Genomic DNA, 27,998 nt, shown 5'->3' with positions numbered 1-27,998 from the left:
TTAACCCGAGGTACCACTGTATTTTCAAACTTGAAGAGGTATAAATTATGGGTAAGATAAGAATATAAGAACCATCTGCTAGATCAGGCCAATGGCCTACCTAGTTCAGCATCCTGTTCTCACAGTGGCCAACCAGATGCCTGTGGGAATCCTGCAAACAGGACATGAACTTAACAGCACTCTGTCTACCTGATTCCCAGCAATTGGTATTCAGAGGCATACTGACTCTGATTATGGAGGTAGAGTAGCGCCATTGATAGCCTTATCCTCCATTAATTTGTCCAATCCTCTTTTAAATCTATTTAAGTTGGTGGTCATCACTGCCTCCTATGGGAGCAAGTTCCATAGTTTTAAGTACATGCTGCATGAAGAAATGCTTTCTTTTATCAGTCTTCCAGCATCCAACTTCACTGGATAGCCACAAGTTCTAGTGTTAGGGGAGAGGGAGAAAAACTTTACTCTAGCCACTTTGTCCATGTCATGCTTCATTTTATTCTTTTGTCATACTTCTCCATGCCGTGCTTCATTTTATCAAACTTCTACCATATTACCTCTTTCAAATCTCAGTTTCTAACACTGATAGCAGGGGCAGAAAACTCCAGCTCAAGGGCATAAGAAGGCCCAATATGGGTCCCAGTTTGGTCTGCAGAACTGCTTCCCACGAACCACGGCCACCTACCATTGTTATACTGTGTGGGCATAAATGAAGCACTAGGACAGGGGGCGGCAAGGTTTACCTTGCCTGGGCTGGTTCACTCCAGTGGAGATCCCTCCGTGGACTGGATTGCATGTGCGCCTGAGTGCGCATGCCTGCGATTTCCGGCGTCTGCGCAGACGGGATTTCCGGCGCCACGGAAGCAAGTCCCCACACCGCACCAGTTTAGCACAGTACGTGGGGACTCGCTGAGCAGGCGGCTCGTGGGCCACTTAAACGACCCCAATGGGTCGCTTGTGGCCCATGGGCCTTAGGTTGCCTACCCCTGCGCTAGTTTAAATTTCGGCTAAGAACTCCTTAATGCAGCTGAGTGTTTTGTAGCCAAATAGTTTCCTTTGCAGAGGGGGAAAATTTCTGATTAAAAAGTGAGCACTTTCTCCAAAGCCCACCCCTTGTAAGGCATGATCCCAGCACTGAACAGCTGATTGGCACTTAAACTGCATCTTCAAAAGAATTTGCTATAACCACCAATCAGCTGCTCAGCAGTTAAAGTGACCTCCATCAAACCTCGACAGGTGTCAATCAAATGACATCATTATAACAGTAGAGGGTTGACAGGTGAGTGGTCCTGCACATTTGTCAATGTTGGTAAGTGGGACTGTGGGCGAGTTTTGAAGCTGGCCTACTAGCCAAACTCAGTTCTCCATCCCAGTACTACAGTTTACATAGAGGGGATCTCCAATTTTCATGGATTATCCTCTCAAGACACAGCCTCTTAACTTGTCATTCCATCCTGTTTAGAATCACTTGGAGATTTTTATTGGTCCTTCTTTGAGAGAAAGAAAAAGCCAGTAATGTATATAAAAACTAATCTAGGAAACTGCAACAAACTAAGGGAACAAGAATTAATGCAAAATCTGCAAGATATGTGACAGAAATCCTGAAGTGAGGCTCTCCGTATGTCATTGGACTCTACCTTCTATTATCCCTGACCATTCCCCATGCTAGCTGATGAGAGTTAAAGTCCAACAACCTCTTGAGTACATCATACTGGCTAATCTTGCCCTGGAGTGACCTATCAAACTTTCAAAGGACTAACACATGTCTACTAAGAAGTAAGTCTCATTTAGTTCGATGGGATTTAGTCCCAGATAACTGGATACAGGGATGCAAGTCATCTAATACTGTATTAAATGGTCTTCAGTGCCACAAAAGACACAAAGCTTCACCTAGTATCTTTCCTATTACAATCACCATAATTCAACTGAATCAGTGTTTGACATCTACATTATTTCTCCATGTCCTAGAACCATTACCAGATTGTAAAAATCTCAGTAATAAAAAAGGTTTGAGCCACACTGCTAGCAGATAAAGCATCTAACTGAAGATAAAGACTTATAATCAGCCCAAGCTGGGTCCTATATGTCATAAACATATATGATCGTGAATTTGACTTGCTTAGCTAGTCTCATGAATAAACATGACTTCTCTTTCAATATGATATACGTGATCCCTCAAAGCAGCAACAGCAAAAACAAAAGTAATTCTGTTAAATAATAGGGTTGCCAAAATATAGTTGTCACTTGTCATGACACCCAACATCTAGCAGGCATTTTAGTCTCGATTACATTATTACTGTTTGTTCTCCTTTACAGTATCTCTTTGGCTTTGCAGTGCATTATAAAATTCAGTGTTTGCCTCACAAGAACCCCGTAAGATGGAATGCTGTCCCCTCACCCAACAGGAAACTGCAGGTGAGAAATTGCACAGCTGTGCACAAGTCAGTACTTGTCTTCTGACAGACCTAGGGCTTCCAGATCCAAATCTAACTACACTGAAAATCAACCATATTAATCAGGAAAAACATACCTTCGCTTTTACATGCCTCACACTGCTCCTTACATTAGCTATATAGGGACACACATCACAGGATACAGTACAACTGCAGGCCTATTTTGTATTTTTTTTTATAAAAAAAAACCTTTTAGAAATGTAGCTAAACCTCAGATGCGCACAACTGAAGACTTTAATTATAGAGGCACATGTACCTTCACACCTAGGCACCCAATTTTAATGGTCATTCACATACGACAAAACCAGATTAACTACCCAGCAATGCATGCTAAGTAGGGAGTCCTGGCCACTCCTGGATCCCTGACTCATGTGCCTATGTAATACTTGGTTTTGGCAAACACCTTACACCTTACTGTATTTTGCTGATATAACCCTAGATTACAAATGGATGAAGAATAAGCAGCAGCAGCCTGAAATGGTCGATCCGTCAAATTTATCCATTTCTCTCTGGTCATGTCTCCCACTTTCCGTTTCATTTTTATTTATTTTTAGGGGTAGTGTCACTCATGTGTGTGCTGAACAGAGATTGAAGGGGGAACACGCCTCCTATTCCTAGAAAGAAGGCGGGGTCCCTCGCCAAGAAGGAAGTGCGCGGCTTTGTATCCCCAAGGTAACAGCTGGAAATAAATAAGGTCGGGGGCTAAGAGCAGGTTGAGATCACCGTGTCCTTATAAAGATGATGCGACTCGCCCTCCCGGTAGGCCGGAGAAGCCTCCCAAATGTCCGGAGGGCTCCGGCAGCAGCCGCCGCAGCGAGCGGGAAAGTCGCCGTTGCCCCCCCCCCCCCCGCCCTCGAGCCCCAGCTAACTGTCAGGGCGCGCGGACGCCGCGGAGTCGGTACTTTAAAATCCGGGGGGAGACGGCAGCCCTCCCCTGACTAGCCTGACAGGCCCAGGCGGGCGCCATGCTAGAAACCAAAATGGCTGCCCCGGGGAAGGCTGCCCAACCCGAGGAGCCGCGAGCGGGGGAACGTGCCGAGTGACGCCCGCCGCGCCGGACAGGTAACTTTCTCCTCGTCCGCCGCCGCCGCCGCCGCGTCGTCGTCCGCCCCGCACCCACCTCCCCTCCCTCCTCAGCCACGCCGCCGCAGCTCCCATCCTTCCTTCCTTCCTTCCCGGTTACGGACAGACCCTCCTCTCCTCAAGCCAGCCGTTCTCTCTCATTGTGCTTGCGTGCGTCCCCTCCGCCTCACCTGGAGCTCGGCCCTTTCCACCTCCCAGTGCGCGCGCTCCATCTCGAAGCGGGCCCATTCGTGCTGGATGTAGTGCAGGATCCCCGGGATGGTGTAGTGTTGAGGCCGGGACAGCTCCGAGCCGCCGCCGCCGGGGCCCACCGCTTCCGGAGCCGCCGCTGCCGCCGGGCCTTGGGGTTGCTGCTGTGGCGGCAGGTTGCCTCCGCCGCCGGGCCCCGCGCAGCCTTGGCCGAGCAGCTGGGAGTTCGCGTTTCCTCCGGCGGGCGGCAGCGGCCCTTGCTGCTGCTGCGGCCTCGGGCTGGGGCCTGCCATGATCCCGCCGCCGGCTCCGGGATGTTCGTCCATTGTCTGTGGGGAGTCCTTCCCCCGCCTCCTCTTGCTCCTGCTGCTGCTCCTCCCGCCTGGTGTCCCGAGTCCGGAGCGGCGCTGCTTGTGGGGAGGGACCGGCCCGGGGGTGTCAAGGCCACGCGGAGCACTAGCCGGGTGTCAGAGCAGCGCCGAGCTCCAGCCGCCGCCGCTGCTGCTCCTGCCGCCGCCGCCGGCCGCCATTACAGTCTCAGCTCCATCATCAGCCGGACAGATTCACTCAGCAGCTCGGCTCACCCACCCACGGGGTGGGGGGGGAGAGAGGCGGAGGTACGCGGGGCATGCTGGGAAACGGCACCCGCCTTGCTCCGACACCCGCGCTGTCCTGCTGCACGCATGCGCGGGCGCTGCCTGAGAGGAAATTATAGAGAGGAAAGTAGGGGGTTCTTGCGCTCTGGGTGGTATTTGGTGTTCGCTGAGGGGGAAAAAAAAAATCTCGCTCCTTCAGTCCTAAATCAGTTTCCCGCGGCTGACTTTTTAACTCCTCGGTAAAACTCGCTTGTCAATGGCCAGGAGAGCCAGAGCTGCCCGCAGAGATGGTCGCTCTTTGGTTTTAAAGTGAGAATGACACTCCCACTTCACGTGTTCACTGTGCATTCTCCAGTTGTCATCCTCACGACAGCCCTGGAAGGTAGGTCAGAATGTTTCCCCGTGTCGTGCGGTTGAGGTGAGAGAGTGTGGCTTGCCTAAGGCGACCTACTGAGTTCCTGGCAAATGTGACATTTGAACTGGGAAATTCCTTGGTATCTGTCTTTTTTGCCAGTTTACACAATGGTGTAAACTGTTGATAGTTGTAGAGAGGGCTTTATTTAGCTCAGGAAGAACCGCCAGGAGCATGTGAAGAACATATAAATTCAACAGTTATCTGACCATGCTAAGAGTGCATTTTCCATTTTTAGGAGAGAGCTTCCTATATCAAATGAGCCTCTTGCAGGGAATTTTTTTTCTTGCCTGGCATTTTAAACAGCAACAATAATCGCTGGTAGTCTACAAAGCATCCACTCATTCTGAATGTCCAAATTGGCATTTTACCCAGCACCACAAACTCTGGCCCTTCTTCATCCCACTTCCATGAGATAAAGACATGGAAGGAATAAAAGGTTTTGTGACCCGTTTTGAAAACTGTACCTTTCCCTGATGGTATGCTTTTAAAAGATTGCAAAGGAGTGTATTCCATACTTAACTCCCTGCCACTTTAACAGTCTCTTGCTACTACTTTCTCTCCTCAGTTTATAATTTTTCAGTAGGCTGCTACTGTTTGTTGCTCCTTCAGCTCATTTAAAATGGTCTCCCCGATGATGGGCTGTGCCAGCAAAAGATTCTTGGCATTGCAGTTGCATTCCTCACATGTCTACAGCTGACTCCTTGGGGTGGACAAGAGGCTATTTCTCCCACCACACGCACAACACACCCTCCCTCCCCCAGGACATGAAACATGCGCTGATTTTGCCACTGCTGTTGTTATTATTACTCTGTCACCCAAAGTAGCAAGGCAGCAAATAGAAACCAGAGTACTGGCAGTCGGCAAACCAGTGTCAAATTACTACTATGAGTATGGGATTAAATTAAGAGAGGCTAACCTCTGTAGAAGGAGGGAGAGCTTTCTGAGCAATCCCTTGAGGGAAACTCCATCACAGGGATGTTTAAAACAAGGTTAGTCAGAGCCGTAGGGAACATGCCTTCTTTAGCCTTTGGTAAACTACTCAGTCATCTTTGCAAACCATATCCTTAAAAAGGAGCAAGTTAATATGTAAGCTATATATAGGAGCGTTTTACAGCTACAGTGTAAACAAGTCACAAAATAAAATGTTTAATTGAAGGTATGAAATTAAAATACAGGAGTCTAGTGCTGACGCACTTGTACTTCAAAGTAGGTTTCCTTTAAATAAAGTAGCTATTGCACTAAAGTGTTCGTTCACATCCTAAGTACTGGATAATGAGCGAGTCACATAAAAAAAAATGCTTTATTCTTCCAAAGTAAATTTGATACAGAGACCTGGACTTTTAAGGCTACAGTCATGAAACCATGGCTATAGGGGTCTTTTTCTCTTGTGGGCTGCATGGCCAGCAGTGGGGCAGAGACAAACATAAATGTTCTGGATTAACTAAACTGGAATAAAGCCCTGTTTCAATTTCCTCAGATTAGAATTCCCAGCTCTATCAAGGTCTATTCTTAGAGGCATTATGCCTTTGTTGATGGATATATACAACAGCTTAGATAGGTTCTTGGTCTGATCCAGTAGAGTACTTATGTAGAAGTATACCCTAAATGTTGACTAGGAAGTAATAAAAGTACAGTGGTACCTCAGGTTACATACACTTCAGGTTACATACGCTTCAGGTTACAGGCTCCGCAACCCCAGAAATAGTGCTTCAGGGTTAAGAACTTGCTTCAGGATGAGAACAGAAATTGTGCTCCGGCGGCACGGCAGCAGCAGCAGGCCCCCATTAGCTAAAGTAGTGCTTCAGGTTAAGAACAGCTTCAGGTTAAGAACAGACCTCCAGAACGAATTAAGTACTTAACCTGAGGTACCACTGTATAAGCAACAAGGTGGGAGTTATTAATGAAAGGCTACGTATTCCTGAAAAGCCTAAAGTGTTTTTGCTAGTACACCCTGGACAGTTAAGCATTGCAAATGCATTTTAAACTTGCATTTTTATAATCCAAAAACAGTTCCAAAAAAAAAAATTGAGAACAGAAAACACTGGAATGTGAGTTGGTTGCTAACTGTTTTCTAGATTCTCTTTGTAAAGTGAATAAACAGAGTATGACTGTTCCTGATGGCAACTATTAGCTTTTGTTGTTGTTTAGTCGTTTAATCGTGTCTGACTCTTCGTGACCCCATGGACCAGAGAACGCCAGGCACTCCTGTCTTTACCGCCTCCTGCAGTTTGGTCAGGCTCATGTTTGTAGCTTCATGTTATTAGCTTTTAATGCTTATTCATTGATCACAGGTTTTTATAGATTGTTTTTTATCATAATGACCTCAAAGTAATTACAATATAAAAATATTGATAAAACTCATAAAATACAATTGAAAAATAACATGCAGTTTCAGTTCCATTAAGAACACAGAGATCCAGATTCATGCCCCAAAGACTTCAGAAAGTAGGTGTCTTCACCATATGGCAAAGAAATCCCTTAATATTGAGGGCATCATGTTGCCAAGGGTAGGGAATTGCAAAGGTGGGCCACGACTACAGAGAGTTGGGATCTTCCAGATCCCAACACAACAAGCCATATTTATTGGCAGGACCAGAAGCAGAACCCCGCTCTGCCGATCTCATGGTTTGAAACAGTCTACACCTAGATCCCTAGTCATGGAGGGCTTTATGTATTAAAGTGGCTAATTTGGAGTGTCTTCTTCTTTGGCGATCACTTGTAGCCGAGTTAGATTGTCTTCCATGTACACGGTCTTAACGGTGTGTCCACAGGTGATTGTGGAGCCCAATTCTGGATCCACATGTCCTTCCACAGTGGAAGGCTCTTGTGGAAAGATAACTGTCCAGGTAGGAGAAGTGATTTATACTTTCCAACATTACACCACTGAGTTGGATTTGTGGCGCTGCAGAGGGGTTGTTTTATGTTTGTTGGTGCATAAAACTTTGGTTTTTTGGATGTTGAGCGATAGGCCAAGCTTTTCGTATGCTTCTTCAAAGATCTTTAGGATGGTTTGGAGGTCATCCTCTGAGTGTGTACGCACTACATTGTGTCACACCTACATGACTGAATCTTTTCATAACCTCATTCCCATAGCATAAAAAGAAGCATAATTAAATTCAAAAATTTAATCTGTATCAATAATTTAATCAATATCAACCCTAAAGTAAGGTTTGGAATGATATTCTCATCATGAACATGGCAGTTCATCATTTCCACCTGAATATTTCTGAGGATCACACTCTGCAATACCATTTTGTAGTGGGTTAATTAAAATAAATTCTCATAACCCTAAGGGGCATTAATTATGCTATCTTTATTTGCCTTTTCTATGGGCTAGAAGCTCTTGAGGCTTCCTTTTGAGTTTGTGCTATTTACTTTTCATTCTGAAGTGGCCCATTCTTCAGTTGAAACCACATAACCTGAGGATACGTAAGAAAATTTATACTTTTTATACAACTCCTATAATTTTATGGAAGAGGAGACACACATTGTTCCCACTCATCCCAGCATCTTGCTGTTGTTATTAAATATTATTATTATTAAATATATACACATGTATATAATTGAGAGAAGAATGAGGACACAATAAGGTTTATAATATAAGTTAGGGAATGGAGAGAGTGAAAAGAGAAACAGAACAGTCTCAGAGTTACAAACAACACAGTAATTAATTCAAATTGATGGGTAGCATGTTTAAAACAAACAAAAGGAAGTACTTATACAACACATAATTAACTAATAGAATGCATTTCCATATAATGTTGCAATTATTAGAATTAGTGGTGCTGAAAAGGATTAGGTAAATATGTGGAGGATGAAGTTCATCTGTAACTCATAACTATAATAACCAGAGCCACAGTGTTTGTGCTCAGAGACTGTGTACCATGTGCTTAATTCAAAACTAAGGTGTTGGGACAAAAATTTGTCTGGAAGTAATCCTCTCTGACCTGGAAGCTGTTTCCCAATAATTACAGAGGAAAGGCATGTAGCTCATGCTCAAAGACATGTGCTTCTTTATTTTAATCCCACATGTTCCTTGATCAACCTGGTTGTGCTGAAAACAGATTGTGCAGAGCAATTCTAACTTGGGAATAGAGTGGCAAATTCTCCCAATCCTAACTGGGGCATGGAGCAGCCAGGACAGAGGGTGGTAGCAGTCCGTCCCCCCACCCCACCCCTATTTTTGCTGCACTAGCTGCAGCCTGGCACAGCACAGGGCTCAGATCAGGTTCTTCACTAGAAAACAGGCTGGCTTTGGAACCAGCAGCTCTGTTGGCACAGTCCTGCTCTGCCCCTCAAACCCAGTTTTAGGACCAAATATGATTATTGCCAGCAGGAACACTGGTAAAAAGCAGTATGCACTTCATCGCCCTTTCAGGTCCACAGTGGAGGTAGACTTCTGTTGAATCCTTACCAACACCAGTATGGGTCAGGGGTTAGGTATTTTTTTAAATAGAAAAGTTAAGTAGACTGCACCCAGTTCCTATGAAAATCACAGGACTTAGGTCTGGACTTTGTTATCCTGCTCAGTACTCTGCCCTTAATCAAAAAAACTTTCAACTCAATTGTCATAAAAACAGATCAAGTATAGGCATGTTCTGCAACCTTTCTGTGGACCATCCAAATGGAGTTAGCAGACCACAGTTGGAGAATCTTTGCTCTACCCCTAAGGTTTTAAAATGCCTCACATATCAATTACTCTTTTTTCTCCTTAGAAAGGTGTTCTATCTAAATCCATTAACAATAGCCACAAGCCTGTTTGTGAGCTTTTAAGAGTACTCTCCTGACATGGGAGTGAAAGTTATTGTCATCTCATGAGGAAAGAGTACCTCCTGTGATCTGTAAATAGCCTAATATTTCCTTAAACAGCTCCATATTTAAGAGCAAGCTGAGCTTTGCATTTGGCATAAAGACGTATGCCTATATCTATAAATAATAATAATATAATTATTTTACACAGTGGCTGTGTTTCATAGCAAGAAGTTCCCCATGAGGAAATTCAGCATCCATCTATAAATAAAATCAAGCATTAAGCAAATGAGAGAGTGTAAAATACTGTACTTCAGAGCAGAGCCAGCAGTGAATCAGACAATGGTGGCTATAGTTACTATGTATAATGCAAATGCAGTGGGAAATATTACAGGTTGGTTCTCTCACCAGTACAGTCGTACCTTGGAAGTCAAACGGAATCTGTTCTGGAAGTCCATTCGACTTCCAAAACGTTAGAAAACTAAATTGTGGCTTTTGATTGACTGCAGGAAGCTCCTGCAGCCAACCGCAAGCCGCGGAAATCATGTTGGACATTCAGGTTCCAAAAGAACGTTCACAAACCGGAATGATCACTTCCGGGTTTGCAGCATTCGGGAGCCAAAACGTCTGAGTTCCAGGTCATTCGGGATCCAAGATATGACTGTATCTTCAATTTGAAACCAATAGGAATTGGCCCTTCTGCCTCTGTCCAGTACTTATAATCATAGTTGATTTCTTTTATAATGTTACTGTGACATTCACCCCAATCCAATTGCTCTGGGTAGTTTGATAACTGTACAAATAAAACTGGGGTTGAGCCTCTCTAGGGTCTGGGGAAGTAAAGAGAAAGCCTATTAAATAAAGCTGTTTTGGACAATCCTAGAACAAGTCAGGGGACGCGGGTGGCGCTGTGGTCTAAACCACTGAGTCTAGGGCTTGCCAATCGGAAGGTCGGCAGTACGAATCCCCGCGACAGGGTGAGCTCCCGTTGCTCAGTCCCAGCTCCTGCCAACCTAACAGTTTGAAAGCACGTCAAAATGCAAGTAGATAAATAGGTACCACTCCAGCAGGAAGGTAAACGGCGTTTCTGTGTGCTGCTCTGGTTTCGGTGTTCCATTATACCAGAAGCGACTTAGTCATGCTGGCCACATGACCTGGGAAAACTGTCTGCGAACAAACGTCGGCTCCCTTGGCCAGTAAAGCGAGATGAGCGCCACAACCCCAGAGTCGTTCACGACTGGACTTAAAACCTTTACCTTTTTTAGAACAAGTCAATGATATGGTGAAATTATATTTACCAGATGGGATGTTAGAGGAGGGGTAGTACATCTGGTGGGAGACACGTTGTGCTCCTTTTGGGGTAGTTTGTCCACCTTTGGTCCCCACCCTGCACTTAGCTTTCATCTGTGGCTCCTAGAAGCTGTCAGCATATAGCAGTGGCCATACGCCAGGAATAGCTTCAACTGGCTGACAAAACCAGGTGAGGGTAGCTGATGAGTAAACCCTTGGTGTGTTAGGGATCTTCCCTGCATGCAAAGACAGCTTCCATCAGATTGAGTGGACGAGACCAATAGTGGGTCCAATGGTCAAGAAGGCAGTTTCTGCATGTGCTGTAGAGGGAAATGAGGGGCAGATGGGGCTCCACAACCTGGGAAGGTAGCCCATGTAGCAGAAGGAAACACTGACCCCAAACCTCTGCTGCATTGTGACGATGATGATGATGATGATGATAAATAATTTATTTATACCCCACCCATCTGACTGGGTTTCCCCAGCCACTCTGGGCAGCTTCCCACAAAATATTAAAATACAATAATTAATCAAATATAAAAGCTTCCCTAAATAGGGCTGCCTTCAGATGTCTTCTAACAGTCAGATAGTTGTTTATTTCTTTGACATCTGATGGGAGGGTCTTCCACAGGGCAGGTACCACTACCGAGAAGGCCCTCTGCCTGGTTCCCTGTAACTTCGCTTCTCGCAGTGAGGGAACCCCCAGAAGGCCCTCGGCGCTGGACCGGGCAGAACAATGGGGGGTGGAGATACTCCTTCAGGAGAAGAAAAGGCTAAGGAGTAAACCCTACAGAAATCTGGAGTGGAGTCCCTAAGATGGTTGGGTGGTGCTTTGTATGCCGCCTCCTGGCAACTCCTGCAGCCAAGATGGTACCATATGTATTGCTCTGCTTTCCTTTGGACCACATCAGTAAGGCCGAGAAGGGGGCCTTGTCATCTGGGCTGCCCAGGATCTCCATACGCACTGCCCAGGCTTGCGTCCCAGTGAAATTACTTCAGTGCTGCCAACACAGCAGTTTGACTGGAGTGCCTGGTTTAGTCAATTTCAGTCTTGAAGGAAATTTCTTAATGGGAGCATGTTCTTGAAAAAGAAGAGCTTTGTATTTTTGTATTTTTAAATGTGTGTGTGTGTATCTGTATCTATATTTATATATACATGTACATATATGAGTAAACAGCTATACTGCCAGCCATAACAATGTACAGTATACATTTCTGTTAAAGTTGTGCTGGTTGTGTCATTAGAACTAGTCTTTGAAATGCATTAGAAGTTTGTAAAACCAGTTTGATTAGATACTATGGCAGGACAGGAATATTGAGCAGGTCTACTGTGGGTAACTCCATAGTACAGTAACTATAGTGCCATCTCCAGTTCTTGGAAAAATTATAGGGTCTTCAATAGGAAATGTATACAATGACTCTTGTGGGCACCACCTTAAATACACATGCACAAAATAATGAAATCCATAATGCATTCTAAAGGTAACTGATACACCTCGGGTTAAGAACTTAATTCATTCTGGAGGTCCGTTCTTAACCTGAAACTGTTCTTAACGTGAGGTACCACTTTAGTTAATGGGGCTTCCTGCTGCCGCCATGCCTCCGTGGTGCAATTTCTGTTCTCATCCTGAAGCAAAGTTCTTAACCAGAGGTACTATTTCTGGGTTAGCAGAGTCTGTCACCTGAAGCGCCTGTAACCTGAGGTACCACTGTATTTTAGCGTTCTTGCCTCTAGAGAGGAGAGGAGAGAGAACATCCAAACTTGAATATAGTTAATTAAAGTTCTTGATACTGGTCACTGACCGTAATAAAATGACTTGACTTGAATTAAAGTTAGTTACAGTGCCAGCATCACCAAATCAGGATGGGATGGACCCATTAGTTGCAAACAGCAGGGCAGGATCAAAGCAGCTGGGAGTGGTGATCCACATATACGTCTGCTTGTTCAGCCCTGTTTCCCCCTGCAGCTCTTGTGGCTTCCCAAAAGCCCCTGATGGTTTAGAGATCTTCCACAGATCTTCCACAGATGCATCCAGTGCTGGAATTTGTGACACACACACACCCCACACACGGCAGTGTTTCATTCACACACAGCTCTTTAGATCTCAACTTATCTCTACTAAAACTATCCGGGAAACTAATTTTCTAATTATTCTTCATGAGATTAGGCTGTGAAAGACTTACAGCATACCTTTAGACATTTGTTCTTTCTGGAAGATGATAAACTAGGCAAAATGTGATTTAAAAAGTACAACAAGAGTTGTTCTTAGCTGATTTTGGTTTCTGGAAGTGAAACAAACACGATCTCTGTTTCAGACATGATGCAAAGCAGGAAATTCTTCTATGCACAAGCAGGGAGGAGCAAAGGAGCCCTCTTAGGCACATATACCATTAACTATGGTTTACTGTGATGTGTGCACAGGGCCATTATGTTACCACAAAATGGTACATACAAATGGAAAAGTTATGAATGAAAACTATGGGCTTAAACTATTGAACTAGAGCTTCCTTGAAGAACTGATAAAGGTTCATCTAAACTGTATTTAGCCTTTAGAATCCAAAGTTAAGTTGAACACTGAGTTATAAAAATGTAAGCAGCCATTTGTTATTATTACTTTAACATGGGTATGGCTGATGACTTATCTTAACCAGGGCTGGAGAAATGAAACCATCACACCTGTCTACAGACTGAGTTTTGCAACAATTACTCATGCTAAAAGGGTATTCATGGGAGCAATTCAGTTTGGATTTACTGGAACAAATGAGAGGCTTGTTCACCACATTGTGAGCAATAGATGCACTACTGCTGCTTGATACTGAAGTTGCTGCTGTGGAGCAGTGCCTAGAGAGGGGTGGTGTGAGAACAGTAGTTCATTTAGTTTGCTTGAACTAGGCGAAGGACTGGCCTAATACATGACATGTCAAAACATAGCATGATAGTGTCTGGGTGGTAGGTAGATGATGAAATTTGCTCTACAAAATTAACATGATAATGCCTCATGATTATTTCATAAGTGGGTCATGAAAGTGACCCTGGAGAATTTCAGCCTTTATAAAGGTATTTTTGCAAACCTTGGCTGATGGCATGGATCGCACTAGGTTCCAGTGTAGTCTGGAATTGGCGAAAAGCATAGATGTGTGGCTTCTTGGACCCTTCACTTTTTAAAAGTTGCTTGTTAACTCCCCCACCCAGGTAAGGGTAAGGGGGGGCGTCACTCTGTGAGGCAGGTTAGGCTGAGATAGAGTGATTTTCCCAAAACCACATCGTGAACTTAATCACTGAGTGAGGATATGGAACAAAGAGCAATGCCCTAGGCAATTATGATAGGTTATTACCAATTTCTGCCTTTTATCTTTATGAGCTTTATATGCTTGGGGTTAAGAAATGCTGAAGAACACATCTAGAATTAATGGCAATATATTATAAAAATAGCCCGATTCTATAATTTGCCATTATAATAGGCTTCAGAATAAATGCACCCTATCTCTCCCCTCCCCATCTTTTGGTGGTTGGCACATTAATGCAGAAGGAGGGGGGCAAATGCCCACAGTTCTAATTTCTAGCTTTTCAATTTTCTGCAGAACACTATTTTTCCACAGTAACTAGCTATGCATTTCCTCCCACATGCCTGCTAAACATATCTCCTTGCTGGAATTTGCAGAGTGGGAGGGGTTTCGTTCTGGGAAATGTCTGCTTATACTTTATATGCTAGTAAAGCATTTTGTAGCAAATGTTGAGGGGGGCACATCTAAAGCTTCATCCCAGCATGGGATCCCAGCATGGGATCACCTACAGGCAGCTGGCTGGAATGTTTTATGTGGCTTTAGAAGCCTCGTTCACCTGAACCCACAGTCATAGTCTAGAAAAGGTTGTCCTTAACCCAGTGCCAATTCAAAAGATGAAGCTGTTAATTTCCTTACAGTTTTATTTAATCTCAATTTCAGTTTTGACCATCTAGCCTTGAAAGAGCAGACAACGAATCATGATCAAGTTTTTTCTTATGGTGAACAAGCAAGGGCAAACAAGACTCTCTCGATATTATGAATACATGGACCTTCATAAACGGACGATACTAGAAGCTGAAGTAATCAAGCATTGCCTTTCCCGTTCAAAGGAGCAAGTATGTCTTTTTATGTAGACATTTTAGGGTCAAACAATCTGATTGGGGCAGACCTATGACTTTGAACTTGAACCTTCCCCAAGTTCACAGCAGGGGTACATTCTGTGTATAGCACAAGTGTGTATATTTGAATGGGATTTGGCATGCAAAAGGTGTGTGCACACAGGATGTTGGAATCTCCACCTAATCTCTGCTCTTCCCCACAGCCACTTTTGTCCCAACTTCCAACATTAGAGCTTGGCTGGGGGGGAAATGACCTCAGGAAGATGGACTGGGGCAGTGGTGAAGATGGTTCAGCATCCCTTGCCTGTACAACCCCTTTGCTTTTTAAATGGCACTCTCCCACCAATTTATGTTGTTTAAAAATTAACTCTTGAATGCTGCATGTTAGGTGCTATTTGTGCCCATATATATAGTATGGTGATTTCTTCAGTTCACCACCTAATATGGTGGCTCCCAACTTTGGACCTCCTGATGTTTTTGGACTACAACTCCCATCCCTCACCACTGCCCCTGCTGGCTAGGGACAATGGGAGTTGTAGTCTAACAACATCTGGGGGGCCTTTTTCAGGGGGAACTCATAGGAACTCAGTCCTGGCACCTCTCAGGTGGGCACCATTGCCATTCTAAGAAAACAAGGGAGATGTTTATGGTGAGTTCCAGCACCTCTTTCCCTAGAAAAATAGCACTGTCAATAAATGCTCTAATATGTTAATTCATATAGGTCCACTCCATATAGAAATATGTGCTCTGTCAAGAAAACCATCTTTTTTATTGTTAGCCAATCCTTCCTTCATCTGCAAATTGTTGCTAAGGTAACAGAAACAAATTAATTTTGAAACCCTTTTCATTTCAACAAGACAGTGGAAAACTTTGGGGGGTGTACAGTGGTACCTCGTGTTGCGTACCGTCCCCCTTATGAATGCTTCGGGTTATGCGCTCCACTAACCCAGAAGTAGATGCCCCTTGTTGTGAACTTTGCCCCGGCATGTGAGCGGAAGTCGTGCTCCAGTGGCACGGCAGCAGTGGGAGGCACCATTAGCAAAAGTGTTTCTCATGTTACAAGCGGTTTCTGGTTACGAGTGGACCTCTGGAACGGATTAAGTACATATCACGAGGTACCACTGTACTCTAGGCACCAGGATAGTTAGCAAAGGCTATGACACTGACTTTGAGTCCTCTCAGGTTCTTTTAAGGATCAAGCTAGATGTGATAGTGGTGTGTGAGTGATATGTCGTTTACTTAAAAACAAGGGGTGGGAAAGCATGTGAGGAACAGATGACATTAAGTAAGGGGAGCACAACTTTACTGGCTCTCCTTTGTTTTAAGCAGTTTTCTCTCAGTTGAGCTCCAATGAAAGACCTGGGCTGGGAGAAACTGCTTAAGGCAATGGAGTGCAACAACGTAAAGAAGGGGGGCCTGGTTTTGTTACACACAAAACACACGCCAGTGGGCTGTTTTACAAGTAGAGAACAAACCTCCACCCATCCTTGTTTTATATGTAAACAGGGCATTTTTAGAACTGGTAAATAAAAACAACATTGGCATCAATTGTTCTTCCCTTTAATAACTTACTTAGCCTGCATAAACTAAAAACTGTCCAGATGAAATATTCAATAAGCAGATAAATATCTACAAAAATGTGTCATCCATCAAATTTTATCGTATGTCTTTTTTTTAGTGTTCCTTTATTGAATACAAAGATTTTAAGCTGGTGTACAGGCAATATGCTGCTCTTTTCATAGTGGTTGGAATTAATGAAGCCGAGGTATGTGTTTATTTCTTAACTATGTAAAGAAAAAACAAATATTGATCTATGATCTAAAGACAAATACCGAACTTGATATATGCCCATTGCTTCAGTTTCTTCCTGGTTTCCATATGTGATCCAGTTCCTTATATTGTGTCCTTCACTCTGCAATATCTAGCTCTCCCACAACGTAGTTGCATCATAAGAGATGAAGGAAATGCAGCATAGGCCCTTTCAGCAAAACCAAGAACCCTATGGCACCTCAGAGACAAGCAAGGTGTCATGAGCTTTTGTAAGCAAGACCCTGCAAATAGAGACTTGACAAGAGACCAGGGTGCTTCCAGGTGGGTGTTTATCGTTGGATTGGTACACCACATGCAAGCAAACCTTTTACAGCACCCATACAATGTCATCATCGAAAAGTAATATGAATTTATTATTTTGAGGGAAAATCTGATAAGCTAAAAAAACCCCCTGTTGCTCACAACCCACTAGTGATATCTCAGTGACCTGTTTACAAAGGAAGCACCTTGAGAAATTGTTTTATTCATGTATGTATTTACAACCTTTCTGGACTGCCTTTCATCACATAACAGTCATCAAAGGACAATTTTCAAGCACAATATAAAACATCATACGACATAAAACAACAATCAATAATATCAATCATCAATAAAACATAGCAGCATAAAATAAGCCTGAGGCCTTGGTCAGTCTCTCCTGGCTTCTTCCAAAAGCCCAGAACATCAAGTATGTTTTAACTTGGCAGTAAAATCCCAGCTAGGATGCCACCATCCATTTTGCCAGGGAAAGAGTTCCATAATACAGGTGCTACTACAGAGGAAGCCCTGTCCTGTGTCAACACACAGCCAGCCATGCCTGCCTGTAGGACACCAAGCAGTGCCCCCTGCCAATCATGGGGTCCAGGCCATTCTGAGCACAAACATCAACATGGGCATGGTCTGCATGCAATTAAACCTGATGTGAAATTCATTGTGTTATTGTTTGTAATGCTGCCCTGGTACACTCTTTTGAATTTATACTGCTGGTGCAGTGAATTTTAAGGTCTAAGGATCAGACTATTCGTTTTGTTTCCTAAATCTTAAAACAAAAATCACAACTGTGAGCTTTATAAGTAATGTAGAAAAGTTAACAGATCACTGGTTTCTCTGATGTTCCAACTGATTTTCAGAATGAAATGGCTGTCTATGAACTCATTCATAATTTTGTGGAGGTTTTGGACAAGTATTTCAGTAGAGTGGTAAGTATGATATTGAACCAAATACAAACTCTTCTCTTTTTTAGAAAGCTTTCATATGATTTATTATATCATAGACCTATTAGTCTGAAACATTTGCACCATGATAGGGTGCAGATATTTGACCTTTGGATTTATTTTTATCAAAAGACATCAACATTTAAGTCACTGGGTATTAAGCAAGTACACAGGTGGCTCAAGTCTGTATTATTCCACATGTATAAAAAAATAAAAATAAAATAAAAAATAAAAAAGCTAAAGGAGAGCTTTGATAACTTGCTCCCAACTTTTGGATGCTTCTGTTGGGACACCAGGAGAGGTCCAACATCTGAATGTAAGCTCTGCATATGTCATTAGATAAATATAGCACTTTGAAAGAATCTTTGAAACTCACAAATCTAAAAATACTGAGATGACAAATCATCTCTCTAGTAAAGGACAGATGTTCTTTTCTTTCCCACAGTTTGTTCTTTCCTCCTCCATTATCATCCTAGCTTGAGATACTGCCAGAATTCTGCAGATATTATATGTTAATTTTACTTTCACTAGCTCATCTCTTGGGAATTGACAGTTCAATTTGTTATATCATTTATTTGTTCTCTATGTTACATGCAGTTAAAATAGAAACATGCATGATACGATGTACCACACTTTTCAGCCCTTTTAGATTGAACAAGCCAGCAGCTTCAAGCAAGGCCAGTCTCCATGGGGTGGTGCAAATTGTACATTAGACTCCATCTTTCAGCCAATAGATGATCATTCAGAAATAGAGATATAGCCGCATCTGTTGATTGTGTTACAATCACAATTCAGACAAAACTGGTATTAGGAGGCAGTGCTTAGAATAAGGCAGGCAGATTTTTAGGAAATGTTCTTTCTTAAATGGGTGGGAGCTTCACATACGCATGTTGGGGCTTTCACTGTGTACATTATGGTCAAAAATCAAAATAAGTTTTATTGTACTAGCCAAAGGCCATGACAAAACCATACAAACACTGTCAGGAAAAGAAATATCTATATAAACTATATAACTGTATATAAAAAGCAGAGCCAGTGCCTTGAACCATCAAGATCATAAAATGCAGATACACGTGTGTGCACATTATGATGCCCGACATGCAGAAAGATACACGTTCAAGGAGGAATGCCATGGCTATTTTTAACACTGGATCGTCTCATAACACACCAGCAGAAATGTGATGACTGACACACAGCCAGGACTTCCAGCAATTTGGCAGAAGTGCAAAACAATTCAGCTGCCCACTATCACCAAAAACAATCAGAGTCTTTATACCTGCAAATGGTAGTTTTAAAAGTGAGACCAGCATCTGGTGGAAGCTCCCACTCAAAAGAGGGCTGCTCAGTAGGATTTCCCATAGTTTAGGGCTGTGCATCTTTGCCTCATCCAAAGCATAGCAAAAGACATGAACAACTAGTAGATGACAGTATGCAATAGGTTTTGCTTCACAACAGTGATGGGAAATTCTGACCCTCCAGATGTTGTTAGACCCCCAACTCCCATCAGACCCAGCCAAGGATACCCAAAGGTAGGGTTGCCATATTTCAGAAAGTGAAAATTCAGACACAAAAGTTGTATGGGTTGCCATATGTCTGGATCTTCCTGGACATTACAGTGATTTCCGCCCGGACACTGTTTCCAATGGCCGAATCCTGGCTTTGTCTAGGAAATTCTGGATGTATGGCAGCCCTACCAATGGCCGAGAATGATGGGAGTTGTAGTCCCTTAACTCTGCTTTACAATAAAAAAGTTGTACTGAAAATGGCTACAAAGGATGAGTGAATGTTTACAAGCTCCATGATAATCCCTTGGACCAAAAGCCAATATACAAATAAACTTTAAAAACACTAACTTGCGGGACTTGACATCTTTCCACAGGGCCTGCAAGACAGAGCTGTTCCACCAGGCCTTTGGCCAGGGCACAGCCTGACTCCCTCCCTCGGCAATCTTCGCGGAGCTCTGGCCCAATGGTTGCCAGTGGCTTGATTTGAATTAATTTTATAATGAATGATTTTAGAGTGTTGTTTGTGTTGTACTTTTGTACTGTTTTATTGTTGTTAGCCGCCCTGAGCCCGGCTTCGGCTGGGGAGGGCGGGATATAAATAACATTTATTATTATTAATAATAATAATAATGTACAGTAGTCAGAAATGGAACAACATCAGTCCTTTGCTCTTGCTGAAATGTCCCTTTTCCTCTTCTTTTTTTAGAGTGAATTGGATGTATCCTTTCAGTTTTCTCTATTTATGTTCCTGCTCCTTCCTGCGTCTGCCAGGCTGTGTGGCATTCGTAGGAATCAAAATGTTGCCATGATTGGATTAACTGTGTTCAGCAGAGGTGACTGAGCCATATGGATGGATGGTTTGAAGTATGTGAATAGTTCAGTGTGGAGGTAAGTTGTTAAAAGGCTGGCGATATGGGTGGCAATATGATAGTGGATGCTGGAAAATGGAGACATTTTGTCTAAAGGTAGGAAATTTCCCCTTGTTCTACTTGCTGCGTGCATAACTTTAATAGATTTCAGTGCATGAACACAGTAGCTGTGATAGAATCTGTTGCTGGGCAAAGGAAGAGCTCTGTCCTCAAAGGAACCGAGCTCCGAGCATTTATTCCTACCGTTGAAAGGGATCTCTCTCTCTTTCTCTGATTGCTACCTGCTTTTCAATGGCAGAGGCATCTGGACAAAAGTCTCAAATGGAGATTTCAGCACATGGGGTGAAAAGATACAGGAGAAGACTAGGGATGCAGATTAATGCAGTCTGCTTGCTCATTACAACTGTTAACGTTCAACCGAATGACCATCTCCTTCTGCACGAACCTGCCTGAGCTGAGCACAGTGTTTAGTATCAGATCCATTCATTGATTCTGCTGGCATAATGTAGTGGGAGAGGATTTGAGATTGTTGCTGATGACCCAAATGGGTTGGGTACATCTCTCTCCATGTGATGGAGGCAGGAGAGCAAAGAACTCTGGGAGGCAGGCACAGTCCCCTCGGTTTTTTCTCTTCTGCCTGATGGGACAGGTTTTTCTTCTTATGAGAGTTATCTTCTGTCATACTTTCAATGCTACTGGAGGTGTTATGGGTGTGTGTGTCCCCCATGATCTGGCCCTGCTTATTTAAGGGAAACGGAACTAAGTTTGCAATATTTGGGGAAGACAAAAGGGAACATTCCAGGTGAGACTTGAATCCCCTAACATACCCCTGGGTGAAAAATATGCCAACCCCGGAAATGGTACACTATGTTTCCCTGTAGCTGTCCTGACACCTTCTACCATCATCAGTATGAGATCAGCAGGGCTCAGGATTTGGCAGTTTCACAACCCAGATTCTCCCACTTCTACCCTTTTTGGATTGGAGAGCAGTGAGGGTAGCATCAGAAGTGGATGGTCCTGAGAAACCAGCAACAACAACACCACCACCTGTGTTGATGGAAGTAAGACAATTAAAGGGTGACATTACAAACACTCTCCTAATTGCATGCTAAATAATTGTATGATTAGCTCAGTAGGTAGAGAATGGGACTCTTTATCTAATCTTAGGGAAGGAAATTTTGCAATGAAAGGGAGGCTCCATTACATTTGAGTCAGGATTTCACTTAAAGAGGAAGCTTATTAGTATCCTCTTAATTAAGAGTACACATGAAGCAAGATGTTTTCAGTATTGTAACTGCAATACAGCAAAATAAAATAAAAAATACATCTTTGTGGAAATAGCCAGAATTTAAGCATTCCCTCACCCCCCCCCAATAAATTAATATCTCAAGTTTTGCTACTTAGCATGCTGGTGTATTTGACAAGTCCCAGTTATGTGCATGGAGAAGTGGGTGGAATTGTATTAAGCTCTTTAAAACAACTGCAGTAGGTGCTGATATCTGGGAGAGATGAGTCATTAAAAAAGATTACAAAAGCAACAGTTGAAAGTTATCACATCAAGTTTGGTGTGGCAAAACGTATCTGGAGTGGGAGTACATTATTTTTTAATGCCTGTACTTCTGTGTAAGGAACAAGAGCGCAGTTTTTCACATGAAAATAAGACATAGATGACCTGCTCCGAAAAGCATGAATTGCTGCCTAGGTTGCACTGCCATGCACATGTACCTGTATGACACTTTGAGCACAGCTTGACTGACATCTAAGTAAAGAAACATAGGTTGGTGTTGTGCATTACATTACATAAAAGCATTTAAGAAGAGCATATCCATTTTCAGTTACTGAATTTAGGTAACACACAGGCACTCCCTCCATTGAAGATGTAAGCAGGTGTACAATAAACCTTATATCGTAAAGACACTAGCTTCCATTGTGCTTTGATTTTCCCAACAGAAACAGAACCCTGGGTAAGTGCCTCTGGAATATTGCTACTGCTAGGCAGAGACTGGGGGTGACACGCAACCTTCACAACATTACTTAAAGAAAATAAAGTCCAATAGTGATGCCTCGTGCAGGGAGATGCAGTCCGTGGCATTCCCACAGTGACAGTGGCAAGGTTAGCGGAGCCCTGGGTTGGCAGTCTTGCAGGGCCGCTGACACCCTGACTACCCCTCCACAGCCTCCCTCTGATCTCCTCTCTATCCCAATGAGCACAACAGCCTCTCTTTACTTCAAATCAACATCACGCTAAGATGGAGGAGAGGTTCATCTCTTCCAAGCCCAGCAGTAGGCTAGGAAGGAAAACCACACTCTTTGCTGTTCAGATATCACTTTCTTAAAATCTGAGATGACATTTTTCCTCCCCATCACAGTGCTGGGCTGGGAGGAAGGGAACTTCTCCCAGCTGCATGTTGTGATGGGGAGGAAAACCTCTGTCTCTCTTCTTCTACTCAGTCTGAGGAACCTCTCATTCTATCCTACTGTTGAGGTGTTGAGGAAAGCCCTCTCCTCAAAGGTACCTTTCCCTCACACGTGCCACCAATCCTGGAGGTCAGAGCACTCATTTATATGTGCTGAGACCTAAGATCTCATAGCAGTAGCATCACTGGTTTTGCCATCAATCTTGAGGGGTGGGGGCCCTACTGCAGGACAGTTTGCTCACCTTTGAGCTAAAGACTTGCCACTTTTCAGTTGCGGTCCATCGACGCTTAAAGACCAAAAGCTTTGGTAAGAAAATATTTGCCAGAACCAACTTAATGCCCAAGCATTAAATCACATCAATGCACAATGCTTCTAATAAAACACAGGTATTTTTGAGGCATTTGCTAATAAGGCACAGGTATTTTTGAGGCATATGCTAATGGAAGCAAATATATTTAGTGACTAAACTAGCGATGCCAGTCACTGAGCCAAAACTGTTTTGTCTTGGGGTGACACATCTGGCTCTATGAAACTTGAGAAAATACTAGGTATAGAAATCATCCGTGGTAAGTAGATATATCGCCAAATTATATTTCGGCCTTGTGTTTGAATAAAATATATTTCAAAGCATGTTCATACGGCCTTCCTTTATTAGCCCCTTGCCCTCTATTTGAAGAGCAGTTCAGAGTTTTGTTTAAATTACCTTAAGAAGGAAACGTGGAGGCTTTGAAGTTGGTCATAAACATTGAGCAATAGGGCAGCAGAGACAGGTCACCTGGTCACAGTCTTCCCTTATGTGGTGAGATGTAGGGTAGTTTTATTAAAATGATAGCAATTTCGCAATTTCTCTTCTGTCTATACTGTATTTGCACTAGTTCACCACTGTGCTGTATTGATTGCCTATTTCCTAAGGTTCTAAAGGCCGTGAGTGGGGGAAGGAAGGAGGAGGGGCAGGAAGAAAAAGAATGGAAATGACTTTGGGAGGTTAAGGGGAGGCCTTGGCGAAAAGGGAAGAAGGGTCTCGCTATGTGTGACAGTTTCTGCACTGAGGGGGGAAATGTTTTACAATAATGACAGAAGTTTGAGTAAAGCAAGGATGGAGAAACACAGAGGGAAATGGCAGTTTCCAAAAATGGCAGAGGTTTGAATATAGCAGGGATGGATAAACAACACTGAGGATTTTAGGAAAAAACACAACAACAACAACAACAACAACAACAACAACAACAATTTATTATTTATACCCCACCCATCTGGCTGGGTTTCCCCAGCCACTCTGGGCGGCTTCCAACAAACTATTAAAATACAGTGGTCCGTTAAACATCAAAAGCTTCCCTAAGCAGGGCTCCCCCCACTGCCAGTTTTAACCAGGAGAAATGGGTGCAACATAGAAGGTAACGAAAAAGAATCTTTTCCAATGGCCTTCTCGGCATGCTGAAACATTGTTTCAACACCCCCCCCCCCCCGTTCTTCTCTCTTCTTGGTGAACTCAAACTTTTCTCTCTTCCATTCCTCAGCTGCCTTATGTGTGTGAGAGAAAGAAGGTGGAGCCCTCAAATATTCCATAGTACCTCACATAATATAGTTCACTCCCAGTACCATGAAGTTCCAGATTAAACATAGCAATTTAGAACAGATATTAACAAGCAAACACCCTTATATGTATAGCACCCATTTTATGCAATCCTGTGTCTTTCATTTTTTTTAACCATGTATAAGTTATAGCCTGTTCCTTCAATGGTAAATACACAAAATGTTTAGTGACCAGCTGTAGTTACCAAGGAAGATACATGTTCAAGTTCATGCTCATCATAAAGTTTGCTGGGTGGACCTGAGCCAGTCCCTCTCTTTCAACCTAACATACCTCACTGGATTGTTGTAAGGATAAAATGGGAAGGGGTAAGATAATATATACTGACCTGCGTTCTTTGGAGAATGAATGGGACAGCGGTGTTAATTAATTAATTAATATACAGTTACAGGTTTAGGGATATATCTTAACCTCAGATCACTGAGATTTAAAATCCCAAGGGTGGAGTTAGGCCAACTAAGCTACTAGCAGTGGGCCTGATCCGGGCCTCTCAACTGGAGCTAGTGCAGCTGAAATGCTCAAATTACCACCTTCCACTCTGGCCAGGGCAAGCATGTGGGCTTCAGATATGGTAGTGAACTGAGCATTGCAGCCTAAGGTTCCCATCTTTAAAAAGGAAGTAGTAATATTTATTATATTGGTTTCCCCAAAAGATTAGCAAACAGTACTGTACAGGTTTGTCACTAGTTTATCTCCCAGCATATAGCCAATTAATATTCTTTCAATATAATACTGCAATATAATCCTGATGTGAAAATTCCTGGTTTACTCTCTGAAGCTTTTGGTAAAATTTCATTTAAAAAGATAAGCAAGCCCTTTAGATTCTGATTCATTTTTAAGTGAGGGTTGGGCGTTGGACCGATGCTGTCTGCAAAGGAGTGGCATCGTTTAGCTGCAAGGCTTTCGCAAGAGGACCCAGCATGCTTAAAAGAGCCAAGCAACTTGTCCTGCACCTTTGGCAAGAGCAGCTGGGGCAGATGAGGAAGGAACAGCCTGAGTGGGGAGGGACGGACTATGAGCTGCAGTCACTTGATTCCCAATAGCAGATGAAGTACTTGTTGGTGGAATGAAGAGTAGCTAGTTGTGGAATGCTGTCCAACAGGGTGGGGCAGCTCATATCTCACTGGGGGAGAAAAGAAGCCTCCCTGGGCTTCCAGTCATAATACCAACCTCCAGTTATCTCTGTAGAAACATTTTAAAGACACTTGACAGTAAGATGGAATGCATGTCTCATCACATCCTGAACCAAGGAAGCAAATGTTGAGATTCTTTATTCTTTGTTCAGGGGCTTTGTTTTGTTTTCAGGTGGGGAGTGCTGCGATTAATACAGAACGTGTTCTAGCTGTTTGCTGGCTAAGTTAGTAGTACTGAAATGTTAGATCTCTGCGGACCTCTTTCAAATTTCAGATTACACAGCTGTTCTGGCTGAGGCTGATGGGAGTTGTAGTCCCAAAGATCTAGTCGAAAAGATCTGGCGGGCACCAGGTTGGGAAAGGCTGGTATGAATTCTTACATCTCAGTGCACCCGTATTTCCACCATATGCAGTAAATACTTTAATGCAGTAAGAAGACACCTTCAGCAGGTCAAAGGAAAGATAGGAAGGGTTTTTTTCAAGCAGTTGTGATGTTTTCTCAGTACAGCTGTTTGCAAGTTAAGGCATGTCTGGAACAGTGAGGGACTGAAAGCTGGATACACAAATTTTTCATTTGAGCACTTAACCAGAGGAAGAATGTCTTTTCAGCACTGATTCCACCTCATTTACACATATAATTGCACTACTATGGGGAAAATAGGGGACTAGGGATCTCTGTCCAGGGTGACTCCCCTCAGGCTACAATTCCCAGGAACATTTTGGGGAAGCATGAGACTGATTTCTTGTCACTGATTTGCCTTAGCAGAATTTGTTAACCATTATTTCCCTCTGAATGGTCACTTTGCTAAGCAACTGCTAAACATATTGAAGCATTTTAAAAATTAATTTGAAAATCAAGCTTTTCAGTCAAACTTTACACAGTTATTCTGGATTCGCTCTCTTAGTCCAAGTCACAATAGGCTGATAGCTGTTAGAATAAGATTGGTGTTAACCAACATCATTTGCTACTTCTGCTGTTTCTCTTTTCTACAACTCTTTTAATTTACATACTATTATACACAATAACTGTATAGTCTGTTGTGAAACTGGAGTTACAATGTTATATTTTTTGCAATTACTGAAAAACTCATTAGAAAGTTCATCTGTTAAGCACTTAAATAAAAAAACAAATTTGAGTTCTGGCATTTTCCAGTTTAGTCCTGCTTATTCCAAAATAAATTCCTTAACTTTGTATGTACACAGATAATGTTCAAATTGGACAGAGTGCACATAATTTTGGATGAAATGGTATTAAATGGTTGCATTGTAGAAACCAATAAGACCAGAATTCTCGCACCTCTTCTTGTTCTTGACAAAATGGCTGAAAGCTAGGAAGACTATGCCAGTGAAGGGTGTGTTCGCACATAATTCTTCAAAACAGAAGGAACAATGAACTCTGAGGATTCAAAGGCTAGTCTTGCAACATTCCAAATGGGCTGAACTGAACCTTTTAATGCTAAAAGACAACTGAAGGAAGCAGCTGCCACCCCTTTACTATCTACCTGTGAAAGGTTAATTAATTACTGCTTTAAGTTTTTAAGATAACAAAATATTTTCATTGTGTAGCCTGTAATCCAGCTGGTGAAATAAATAGACTCTTTAATAATATATCTGTGTCTCTCTTTTCATCAAACAAAATTAATAAGGCAGGCTGGGAAATGCTAAAAAAAATAGACAGGTGTGCTTTGACTACATGCAAAAGCAACCATGTTTGCCTAAATTGCAGAACTCTAGCATCCATTGTATCTGAAAGTGGACCCTCGACCACAAAACCTTATAGCTTAATAAATGTATTAGTCTTTAAGAGTTAACACCCTGTGTAAGTCTCCATTTGACTTTGGTGAAAAGGCTCCATTGTTCACTGAACTTGCATGATTCCTCCCCTAATTCCAAAGTGGGGGACGGGACCCTCAATAGGTTATCTTCAGATCTCTGATCTCTGTCATGACCTCCCTGGAAGGGAAACTTGTACCTGGGCCAGGAGGGATTGAACTGAGACTGAAGATGAAAAGATTGGCAGAAAAATGTGATGATCAGATAGATGATTTAGCACCTTCAGGGACTGTTTCCTTAAGTTTGGTCTAACCATAAACTTTTCACCTCTATAGAGGGTTCTAGATTGTATGTGGATGTAAAAACCTTTTGAAGAAAACTAAAACAAAGTTTGAAGATATATCTGCAGGAAAGTATTTTATGTAGATTGGGTGTAATGGTTGTTGTCAGGGGATACAGAGCTTTGAGCTACTTAGCTGACAAGATAGCTCCCCTAGAGCATATTGAGGCTCTCGAGGAAGCTTGAATAGCAAGGGCAGAACACAGTGAATGTTATCTTCTATCTGTTGGCTTCTTGAGGCCAACCTCGGGGGATAAAATCTTTGAAAGCACCATGACCAGGGCATGTAGAAAGTGAACTTGTAACATGTTCAGAGTACCATGGAAAGTATATAAACATTTTACTAGGGTCCTCCATGTACCCTACCTTTGAGGAGGCTCCATCCTATCTCATCATGTCATCAAACACTTCTGAAAAATAGGTTACTGATCCTATTTCATCCACTAGCTTGAG

The 27,998-nt window shown here is 42.9% G+C and overlaps 2 protein-coding genes across 7 annotated transcripts in view; one reads left to right on the top strand and one right to left on the bottom strand.

The window, feature by feature from the left end:
- STRN3 (striatin 3) overlaps window positions 1–4,324 on the bottom strand; it is a 44,037-nt gene extending 39,713 nt beyond the window's left edge. For all 4 annotated transcript variants that reach the window (XM_053380977.1, XM_053380992.1, XM_053380984.1 and 1 more), the window contains exon 1: window positions 3,701–4,324. In XM_053380977.1, the coding sequence (XP_053236952.1) occupies window positions 3,701–4,045 (345 nt within the window). In that variant the 5' untranslated portion in view covers window positions 4,046–4,324. The remainder of the gene's footprint in view (window positions 1–3,700) is intronic.
- Window positions 2,921–27,038, top strand: AP4S1 (adaptor related protein complex 4 subunit sigma 1). 3 transcript variants are annotated; one of them, XM_053381135.1, is made up of 6 exons: window positions 3,311–3,509; window positions 14,715–14,890; window positions 16,572–16,658; window positions 17,833–17,901; window positions 20,128–20,139; window positions 26,636–27,038. In XM_053381135.1, the coding sequence occupies exons 2-6, from the start codon at window positions 14,753–14,755 to the stop codon at window positions 26,762–26,764; spliced, it is 435 nt and encodes a 144-aa protein (XP_053237110.1). In that variant the 5' UTR covers window positions 3,311–3,509; window positions 14,715–14,752; the 3' UTR covers window positions 26,765–27,038. The 3 variants fall into 3 exon arrangements, with proteins under 3 accessions (XP_053237098.1, XP_053237110.1, XP_053237087.1); XM_053381123.1 differs by lacking the exons at window positions 3,311–3,509; window positions 26,636–27,038 and adding an exon at window positions 2,921–3,119 and having other exon boundaries at window positions 20,128–22,257; XM_053381112.1 differs by lacking the exons at window positions 3,311–3,509; window positions 26,636–27,038 and adding an exon at window positions 4,423–4,697 and having other exon boundaries at window positions 20,128–22,257.
- Window positions 27,039–27,998: the final 960 nt, after the last annotated feature.

Source organism: Podarcis raffonei, chromosome 1 (assembly GCF_027172205.1).
Source record: "Podarcis raffonei isolate rPodRaf1 chromosome 1, rPodRaf1.pri, whole genome shotgun sequence".
Taxonomy (NCBI): Eukaryota; Metazoa; Chordata; class Lepidosauria; order Squamata; family Lacertidae; genus Podarcis; species Podarcis raffonei.
The sequence above is the reverse complement of the archived record's forward strand: the minus strand, read 5'-3'. Positions and strand labels throughout refer to the sequence as shown.